Raw genomic sequence first — 10,823 nt, 5'->3', positions numbered from 1 at the left:
CCTCAAGGGAAATGAGCATGTTCTTTTTTTTTTTTTTCAGAGAGAGAATAAATGGGCACATTTTAGAAGGGTTATTTGTTAATAAATAAAAAAATCCTTAAGAATCTGAATGCCCTTGCATTCTTTATAAATTTATCATGGAGCAAAAAGATTATGATATGGTCAAGTTATTGAGTAACAAAAATGCCTATTCAAAGCTATTTGGACAAAGACAACCTAGTAGTTCATTCAAATAAAGGTAACCAACATGACCCACAAGCTTAGGCTATAGTCACCTCTACCATCTTGTAAAGAAATGAAAATCAAAGTAAAATTCATACATATCAAAATGAAAAAGAAATCATCTGAGAAGATGCAAAGTTGTAAGACGTGGAGGAAACACACTCTTTGTATGGAAATGTACACTGAGACATATTATATGCAAAGCAGTTAACCAATATTGATCATAGTTAAATGCTCATACATTTTGACATAGCAGATACCATTTTTACTTCAACCCTCATAGAAAGTAGGTGGGTGGTTTCTTAGGGCTATGGGTGGTAGAGATAATGAAGATGTTCTAGAATTAGACAGTGATTATATTTGCACAACCTTGTGAATATACTCAAAAAGCCATTAAATTGTGCATGTTGAAAAGATGAAATTTATAACTTGTGAATTATATTTAAATAAAAAAGTAGGATATTGATAACTTGAAATCTCTCCTGATGCTGGTCAGCTGGTCAACCTCAGGACCAGTGCAGGGTTTTATAGAAAGCTGCCTGGACCTCCTTGTTGCGCAGACAGTAGATGACAGGGTTGCACATGGGTGTGACCACCGTGTAGATGACAGAGAGCATCTTGTTGAGGTCCATGGCCTCCATGTGGCTGGGACGGGCATAGATGAAGATTGTGACTGAATAGAATATGCCCACCACCACCAGGTGGGAGGCGCAGGTGGAGAAGGCTTTGTAGCGGGCAGCAGCTGATGGCATGCGGAGCACAGCCCTACCAATAGCCACATAAGAGGTCATAGTCAGAATAAGGCAACCCCAGAGGATGACGATGGCAGAGACAAAGTCCACCAGCTCAGTGAGGGCCACATGAGTACAAGACAGATCCAACAGAGGGGCCACATCACAGAAAAAGTGGTTGATGACATTGGGGCCACAGTAGGACAGGGTGGCAATGCATGTGGTCTTGGCCAGAGATACTACAAGCCCACCCAGCCACGAAGTCATGGCCAAGCCTAGGCAGACCTGGGGCCGCATGAGCAGTGGGTAGTGCAGTGGGTGGCAGATGGCCACATAGCGGTCATAGCCCATGGAGGCCAGGAGGATGCACTCTGTGCCAACAAGGACTATGAAGAAGAAGAGCTGAGTCATGCAGGCCACAAAGAAAATGTGGTAGATGCCATTCCACAGCCCCGCCAGCAGGCTGGGCATGGTCACTGACACGTAGCACATCTTCAGGCCGCTGAGGTTGCCCAGGAAGAAGTACATGGGCTTGTGGAGCTCTCTGTGGCTGCAGATGAGGTAGATGATGAGCGTGTTCTCCAGGAGGGTCAGCATGTAGAGAGTCAGGAAGATGGCAAACAGGGCGTCCCTTATGCCCGGGCTACTGGACAAACCCAGCAAGACAAACTGCTGGACTCTGGTCATGTTGGCCAATTCCAGGGATTTCTCCATCTGTGAGGAGACAAAGTTGTTAACATTCTGTTTCCTGTAAAGTCACAGTAGTAAAATGCTGATTACTAGAGGCTGGGGGTGGTGGAAGGCTTAGGGGACAGCTGGGTTTTATTCATTAATTGTGACAGTATATCATACTAATATGAGATGTTAATAACGGGCAAAACCGAGAGTGGATTATTGACTGTGACAAATCTTCTCTAATATATGTTAACAATAGTGGAAGCCGCGTAGGGTGTACATGTGCAACATGTGCAACTTCACAACTTTTGTTTTGAAATTTGAGGCTATTCTGACAGTGCTTGGAGACCAAGTGCCTTTGGCAACTGGTTTTCTTTGGAATTCTTTTGTTGTAGAGGGAAATGTTGCATATTCGTAGGGGAAACTCAGCGTGAGTTCAGATGTCTGAGTTCTTTGTGTGCTCTTCTTGCTAAACCTATGACCTTATACAAACAATTCCACTGAGGAAATTTGGCAGAGTAACACTTCCATCCCATGAGTTTGCTATAATAAATCAAGTGTAGAGAGCAATACCTAAGAACAAATTAGAAATAAGAATGATTGCTGTGCTTGTTTTGTAAAATGTGATTTCTTCAGAGTTTTTATCTTTTATCATTCACAAATGAATTCAGGCCATTCTATAAGATCCAGAGTAGAGTTAGCTTGAAAGCTGTCTTGTTTAAAAAATGTTTTATTTTAATTCTATTTTAATTTATAGAATTATATTATGTTGCGAGTCATAACTGGTAACGTTCAAGAAGGGAAAGAGGCAGTGTCCAGTCCAAATTGCAGAAAAGTTGGTGCACTGTTCAGCATAAGGCTGGACATTTCATTTATTGTGCCAAACCTATATGATTGTATATTCTCATATATGATTTTCTTCATATTCAGACAAGAAATTGCTGATGTAAACTGAGGCACATAATCTATTAATGAAAATTTCTATACATTGAACTCCAACTCTGTGTCCAGAACTTGCTATACAACCTAGTCACTAGCATAAACTACACAGCAGGGAGCAAACTGAACAGAGAAAAAAGTCAGCTGGGGTGGCCGTCAGCACTGTGCCAAATCAGAGGATCCAGAAAAGACTTCCACACCTGAGGCTTGGGGATCGGAGAGCTTAAGTAACCCAACCTGGAGAGTCCTTCTGAGTAGAGGGCTTCGTCCTCTGCATTCACTGGAGGCCACTTATTGAGTTCCCTTTGTTGCTGGCACTGGGACTGCATGGGTGAGATCCAGGAACACCAGCTGTCTGTGAGGAGCAGGCTCTTTGTGAGATAGAGGTACTCGTGCGAACAACAAGAAGGACTAGGAAATTTCAGAAGGGCTTGGAACCATGAAGAAACATATCCTGAGCCCATAAGAGCTCATAGGAGAAGGTTACTTATGCCAAAATGATTGAAGGTGTAACACGAGGCGACAGATGCTCCCCAACGTGGGACTAAATGCGGAAGAATATTCCAAACAAGACGGCAGCACTTGCAATGGTCTGAAGCTGCAAGGAACCTCCCTCTGATGCCCACATGAACCTGGTTCTCCCCCGTACTCACATATTTGTGTTTTGGTTCTTAACATAGCCCCTGCTCTGGGGGAAACTCCCTAATTAATGGCCCATTTATCATGTGCAAAGTTTTGCACAACAAACTGTTCCCCAACAAACAAAATCACTGTACTTCGCTCCACCTGGCCACTCTCTCCTGGACAACTCCAGGCTGATATTTCGGAGTTCAGACTACAGATTGGGATACAGCTATGGATGTTCAGAGAGCGCTCATTGAAGTTTTCCATTCTAATTATCTTTCTCTCTCCCTCCGCCCCCATTCTCTCCCAATTCAAGGAAATTCTCAAAATGCTCTAAGAAAGACAACTCAGGGTTAACAATAAAAGTTATTTGCCCATGTTTTGGGAAGAAATCTTGGACTAATTCTAATTCTTATATCTCACATGCTTTCTTCTTATTATTATAATTCTGATTTTCAGTATTCTAAATGGAAGCATCATAAACTAAATTGTTGTGGCAGTAATAACAATGATTATTTAGGAAGCTCTTCCTTTGTGTAGCTTTGTGTTATGCCTTCAATCTTTAGCTCTTTAAAGCTCAAAAAACCACCGTGAAGATATATTTGTCGTCTTGGTATTACAGGTGAGGAACAAAGTTCAAGAAATCAGCAACTTTTCCAAGACAGAGAGTAATAGTATGAGAACTAGGATGCAAATTGGAGTCTAATTGGATCAAAATTCCATACCCCCTTCCTGTGACTTAAGTCAGATCATTTTCACATATCCTGTTCAAATACTGAGTTGGAAAAACTAGCAACAAGAACATATTTGTGACACGTTTTTAGGAGAAAGATTCCTACAGTACTCAGTGATATAAAGGATGAAAGGAGTTTTGAGAGAGAACCTCTGAGGTGTTATAAATGGGAGTTTCATTATGTAAGAGTTTGTTGCTGCCATTTTATTCTCATTACAGAGAATTCGAATTTCTACATCTGAGAGATCCACGGAGCTGGAGATTTGGGGAAATGATCTTAAGGTTATGAACAAAGGCATGAGGGACATGGTTAATTGAATCCTTCAGATGCATAGTTACTGTGTGCACAGGATCTGGTTACTGCTCTGTGAGGAATCTGGGCCATGATGCTTTCTAGCTCTAGGTCTTGAACAGGGCGCTTAACCCTTTCAGGCTTGAGTTGTGCATTTCCAAATCAAGGACAATCCTCTTATACCTTAAAATATTTTATCTGTTAGGAGAGGAGGGTTACACACTGTGAATTTAAAGGCTTGTGCTTAGAAGTTATATGTTATATGGGTTTGAAACCTCTTATCCTAAATGAAACCCAGGGTTTCTCTCATAAAAGCAGACTCTTGATTGGAAAAAAGACTTTAACAGACTTTAATCCCACCTCCACTCCATAGCAAGTAAATGCTGTAGGCAAAGAAAGCAGAGCCAGGACCAGTGGACAGACGGGCATGAAGGAACCTGGATTTTAGCCTCAAAGAGTTTAAAAACACTGAAGCAGTGTGGCTCTAGGAAAGTTACTAAATATACTTCATCCCCCTTTGCTTTGTAATGAAAACGTGACTGTTACCCCCTTAGAATTGATTGACTGTATATATCAGTATCCATCACATGTCAGATCTCTTTGGAGTGGCAACACTTGTGGTTGAAAGCATTTCAAGTCAGACTACGAGGCTATCCCTCCCTTTCTACCGTTAGGGTCTTTAGGAAGCCACTTGACCTACATATGCCATATATACCTGTATCTATCTACCACTCCTGGGAGTTAAATCAGTCAATATCTCTAAAGTATTTAGAGTCTGTACCTGGTATCCCTGAGTTTTCTACAAAAGAAATGTTCTTTCTGTTGCTCTTTGTCTTCACCTCCCGAGAATCACGTTTGGTCTCCTCACCTAATGGTGGAAAGACGGTGGGCACAGATCCTTTCCGTCTGATGCTGCACCTGGAGGAGACTCAAGCTCAGGAGGATTCAGCTTCTGCCCAAAGGAGATCCAAGGAATAGAACTATAGGCTTTCAGTGTGCCTCGGAGGAAACTCTCCTTGGTCCTGGAATAGGTACCACACTGTCCCCGGCCCCTTGATTCTCTTTGTGGTTCTGCATTCCAGGCGCTACTGAAGTGACTAGCCACACTTGAGAAGGAGACAGAAGGGTAAGTTAAACAGGAGCTCTGGCCCTGAGAGACCTCTCTGATCTCTGTGGATTAGAGCAAGTGAAGGAGAAGAAAGTTTTTATTAAACCGGGGCTCTAAGGAGGCTGATGGGAGAAGGACAGAGGCAAGTTGGCCTCCAAGCAAATTGCAGTGCAAGTCCCCACGCACTGAGAGTGTCTTTCCAAACACAAGGTGCTCGGGTTGGGTATCAGGATAAATAAAATCAGTTTATCAATTCTGTGTGTGCTTTAGCACACCAGCATGGAATCTAGGTTTATAATTTGTTTGGAGAAGCACCAGTGGAGCTGAGGACCACAACAGAGAGCTTTTAGAACAGACTTGGTGCTCGGAAAACGCTGCTCATTGAAATCAGACACAGCAGATGTTTGTACACCATGTACATAGTAACATGCATCGCAATGTGGAAACTATCCAGGTAGATGACAGCTGATGAGTTGAATGTGGCGTACACAGAAACATACAATGTTATTCACTCTTAAAAAGGAAGGAAGCTCTCACACATGCTATGAAATGGATGAATCGTGAAGACATTATAATGAGTAAAACAAGTCATCACAGAAAGAGAAAAACAATCATTCCACTCACAGAATTCTCAAATGATAGAACTAGGAAGTACAGTCGTTGCCAGCAGACGAGAAGGGGGGAATGGAGTCTTGCTGTCTAATGGCCAGAGTTTCGCTTGTGCCAGGTGAAAGGGATTTTGGAAAAGAATTGTGATGATTGCACAGCAGTGTAAATAGTAGCTATGCACATAAAAATGATTGTGATCTTAGGTAAATGTTATGCTTTATCTCAATCAAATTTAATTACTCATATAATGTAAATTGCCGCACAACAAAAGGGCACTTGATCCAAGTCTCCCAAAAGATACTAATTTCCCCAGAAAACAAGTGAAGAAACAAGTCATATAAAAATATGACAGTTCTGCATTCTGTTTTATAAGTTTCCCATTTCATGCGAAATCCTGTGGGAAAACTACCCATGGATCTCAATATTTTTCTTCTTTAATTAATAATCATTGTTCATGTTTATGGGCCAGGGAGCAACATTTTCAATACATGTATACAATGTATATTGATCAAGTCCGGTCAACCAACATTTCCACTTCTTTAATATTACTTTATTTTTGGAAACTTTGGGCTTCTTTCTTCTATTTTCTTATAAAATTTACAATAGATTATTATGAACTATAGCCACCCACTATACTGTGTAACATTAGGAACATACTCATTCAATCTAGTTAATTTCGGTACTCATTATTTGGACAACAGATGTCAACGTTTGTGCATCAAGATTAACTAGCATTTTAATTCCATTTTCTATTAACTTTTTGAAGTACTCTGGCATTTCCAAATCAATTCATAAACATCGATTTCTTTTAAAATAGATCAAGGGTTATCACATAATGTATATCAAATAACATTCAATCCATCCATTATCAGTGAAATTTTAAGTTGTTCCTAATTTTTTTATTGCAAACAATTATGCAACAATATCCTTGTACACATTATCTTATCAGTACTGTGGACACATCCAGGCTCATGAGATTGTTAAATATTTGTTCTTTTGTGAGTTAGGTTAAGCATCTTTTCACACGGATTGCAGTTTGAATCTGGATGTGAGAAGCACAGGCTTGGAAGATGAGGATCAGAGCCAGGATAGAGTCTTCCGCAGCACTGCGTGGACCTCCTTGTTGCGCAGGCAGTAGATGACAGGGTTGCACATGGGTGTGACCACCGTGTAGATGACTGACAGCACCTTGTTGAGGTCCATGGACTTGATGCGGCTGGGCCGGCAGTAGATGAAGAGAGCTGCCGAGTAGAAGATGCCCACCACCACCAGGTGGGAGGCACAGGTGGAGAAAGCCTTGCGCCGGGCAGCCGCTGAGGGCATGCGGAGCACAGTCGCCCCAATGGCTGCATAGGAGGCCAGGGAGACTAGCAGAGTTCCACAGAAGATGACGATGGCAGAGATGAAGTCCACTAGCTCTGTGAGGGCCACATGGGTGCAGGACAGGTTGAGCAGAGGGGAGACGTCGCAGAAAAATTGGTTGAGGACATTGGGGCCGCAGTAAGACAGGCTGGCAATGCATTTTGTTTTTACTGCTGAGACAATAAACCCACCAAGCCATGAGGACAAGGATAAGCCCAGGCAGACCTGGGGCCGCATGAGCAGTGGGTAGTGCAGAGGGCGGCAGATGGCCACGTAGCGGTCATAGGCCATGGAGGCCAGGAGGGTGCACTCTGTGCAGATGAGAGAGACAAAAAAGAACAATTGGGTCATGCAGGCTGTGAAGGGCACCTGGTAGGGTCCAGTCCACAGCCCCGCCAGCAGGCTGGGCATGGTCACCGACACGTAGCACATCTCCAGGCAGCTGAGGTTGCCCAGGAAGAAGTACATGGGCTTGTGGAGCTCTCTGTGGCTGCAGATGAGGTAGATGATGAGTGCATTCTCCAAGAGAGTCAGCAGGTAGAGAGTCAGGAAGATGGCAAACAGGGCGTCCCTTATACCCAGTTTCGTGGAAAATCCCAGCAAGACAAATTGCTGGACTCTGGTCACATTGGCCAACTCCGGAGACCTCTCCATCTATGTAGAAGAAAATAAAATTGTTGAATTCTGATTCCTGAAAAGGTACAATAATAAAATAAATCTTGGAGTGTGTCCACTGTGCTTGAAGAGCCCAGTGACTTTGCTAGCTCATTCTCTGTTGATGACTTATTGTTAAGAGAGCGGGAGGGATACTGTAGATTTGTGAGACAAAATCTGAACACAGTTACTGCTCCTACCTGTCAATACTTCCACCAGCTAAACTGGAGACAAAGTGATGAATAAGGCCTGATTATAACTCAGAGGGATTTACATTGTGGTATTTTCTAGTTCTGTTCCTTGAGTAGACTACTTAACCTCTTCATGTCTGAGTTTTATATTATTCAATGGACTTGAATAGGCAGTTCTCTAAAGAAATACAGACAACAAACATATGAAAAATGATCAGTATCACTAGCCTTCAGGGAAATATTAATCAAAACCACAATGATATATCACCTTACCTGGTTATAATTCCTATTATCAAAAAAGACAGAAAGTAACACAATCCAATGAGAATGTAGACAAAGGAGAAGTAACTGGGATGTGAGATAGCAGAGTGTGGCGATTTCTTACAAACTAGAAATAGAACTGCTATATGATCCAATAATCACACTATGGGTGTCTATCCAAAGATATTAAATCATTATATGAAACAGATACCTATGCCACCGTGTTTATTTAGGTACTATTCACAATAGCCATGATATGGAATCAACCATGGTGCCCATCATCAGATGAATGGATAAAGAACATGTGTTATATATATTCACAATGGACAGTTCAGAGATAAAAAGAACAAAAGCCTATCATTCACAGACAAATGTATGGAACTGAAGGACATCATGTTAAACAAATATCCCAGACACAGAAAGACAAATACATCACATTCTCACGCATGTATGCAAACTAACAAAACTCAATTTGAACACGGAATGGTGATTACTGGAGGCTGGAAGAGGTAGGGGGATAAGGAGCATTTAGATTATAAGGGTCAAATCAGAGTTAGAGAAAAAGAATGTTCCTAGTGTTACACAGTGCAGTGGGGGTGTTGTAGTTCACAACAATCTAGATATTTTGTGAGGAAATAGAAGAAAGGAGCTCTAAGGCTCTAATAAAAGGTAATGTTAAATGAGAAGTGTTGTTTACACTGATTTAATCAGTATGCATTTTATGCAAATATTGAAATGGCATATTACATCCCTTAAATATGTACAATTATTGTTAATAAAAATTAGAAAGAACAACACTAAAAATCATTCCTACTTTGAGTAGGTATTTTTTTTCTCCTGAAGAAGCAGACAGAATACAATGTGGAGGTTAACGCATCAGGTTAGGATTTATATGCGACTGGATTTTAATCCTGTTGTCAATTCCACAAACACTTACCAAGAAATGCATTTGTACACAAAGAAAATTAGAATGCCAGGAGCTTCATACACACAAACATGAAAAAATCTGGGTTTTGGCCTCAAAGAATTTTGAAAACTTTGAAGCACCATAACTCTAGGCGATTTGTTTAGTCTGTTTGGTACTTCTTTGCATACTGTATGAAGGATTGATGGTTATTCCCTTAGAATTAATATATTCCATGTAATAGTAGCTACTACATGTGAGAACACTTTGTATTATAGAAAATAGAATTAATAGGAAGAATTTTGTAGTCAGTAGTCAGATAGGCACGATAAACAGAATATCTTTCCCTTTCTGGTTGTACGAGCCTCTAGAAGCCACTTGAATTAGCCATGCATTGTGATTAACACATAAACCAGACAAGCAGTAATGCTGATATTTCCTCATCAGGTGTTTTGAGTATGAAATTAGTTAATGTGTGTAAGTATTTAAAGTCAGTATCTGGTTTACCTTGGGTGTTCTATAAAGTTTCTTTCTGCTCCTTGTCTTCACCCCCAAAGAATAGCCTTTGCTCTCCTCACCCGATGGTGGAAGGACAATGGGGACAGACCCCTCCTGGCAGGTGCTGCACCTGGAGGAGACTCTGATGCCCAGGTGGATTCAGTTTCTGCCCAGAATGAAAGAACAGCTTTTCAGTACACTGTGGAAGGAGCTGTCCGTGGTCCTGACACAAACGCGTGCCACTCTTGATTCTCTGTGGTTCTGAATCCACTGAGTTGCTGAGTTGGCTGTCCACACTGTGAGAAACAGACAGGGAGGTGAGGTTAAACAGGAGCTCTGGGTCTCAGAGACCTATCCTGTCTCTGTGGAGTTACATAAGGAGTGGAAAAGAAAGCTTTTTTTTTTTTTTCCCCCATGCTCTTCAGAGCCTTAAGGGGAATGGTAGCAAAGTAGAATTTGCCTCTAAACCATCCCAAGTTCAAGTTAGCATGTATTGGCTAATTTCTTCCACAACATGAGTCCCTGGGCTTTGATCCTGGAGTACTAACATTAGCTCAAAACAGCTCTAACATTCAGCTGATCCATCTTAGGTGTAGGGGAGAACAGCAATATGGAACTATACACCAAGTTTTAATTCATTTTGAAAAACACTGATAGAGCTCTGATAGAACTGAGGACCACAACAGAGAATCTTCTGGTAGAAGCTAAAGGCTCATAAAGTGCTTCTTATTTAGAAGAGAAACACAAATAGATATTTGTACCTCTTGTTCATGATAGCATTATTCACAATAGCCAAATTTATAAACTACCCATGTACCCATCAATGGAGGACTAGAAAAACAAAACCATTCTACTATACACATATAGTAGAATAATCTTCAGCCTTAATATGCTGACATATGCTACAAAATGGGTGAACAGTGAAGGCATCATGTTAAATGAAATTAAACTATCACCAAAAGCTAGTACTGTATCATTCCACTCATATGAGGTTCTTGAAGCATTCAGATTCACAGAGAA

General features: G+C 41.3%; 2 protein-coding genes across 2 annotated transcripts; both read right to left on the bottom strand.

Moving 5' to 3' along the window:
* Positions 1–728: 728 nt before the first annotated feature.
* Positions 729–1,667, bottom strand: LOC133748817 (olfactory receptor 6Z7). Its single transcript, XM_062177826.1, has one exon. It carries the CDS (start codon positions 1,665–1,667, stop codon positions 729–731), a length of 939 nt encoding a protein of 312 aa, XP_062033810.1.
* A 5,343-nt stretch (positions 1,668–7,010) lies between these two features.
* Positions 7,011–7,964, bottom strand: LOC133748653 (olfactory receptor 6Z7-like). The gene has a single exon (XM_062177585.1). The coding sequence runs from the start codon at positions 7,947–7,949 to the stop codon at positions 7,011–7,013; it is 939 nt and encodes a 312-aa protein (XP_062033569.1). The 5' UTR covers positions 7,950–7,964.
* Between the last annotated feature and the right edge of the window lie 2,859 nt (positions 7,965–10,823).

This window comes from Lepus europaeus, chromosome 19 (assembly GCF_033115175.1).
Source record: "Lepus europaeus isolate LE1 chromosome 19, mLepTim1.pri, whole genome shotgun sequence".
NCBI classification, from domain to species: domain Eukaryota; kingdom Metazoa; phylum Chordata; class Mammalia; order Lagomorpha; family Leporidae; genus Lepus; species Lepus europaeus.
The sequence above is the reverse complement of the archived record's forward strand: the minus strand, read 5'-3'. Positions and strand labels throughout refer to the sequence as shown.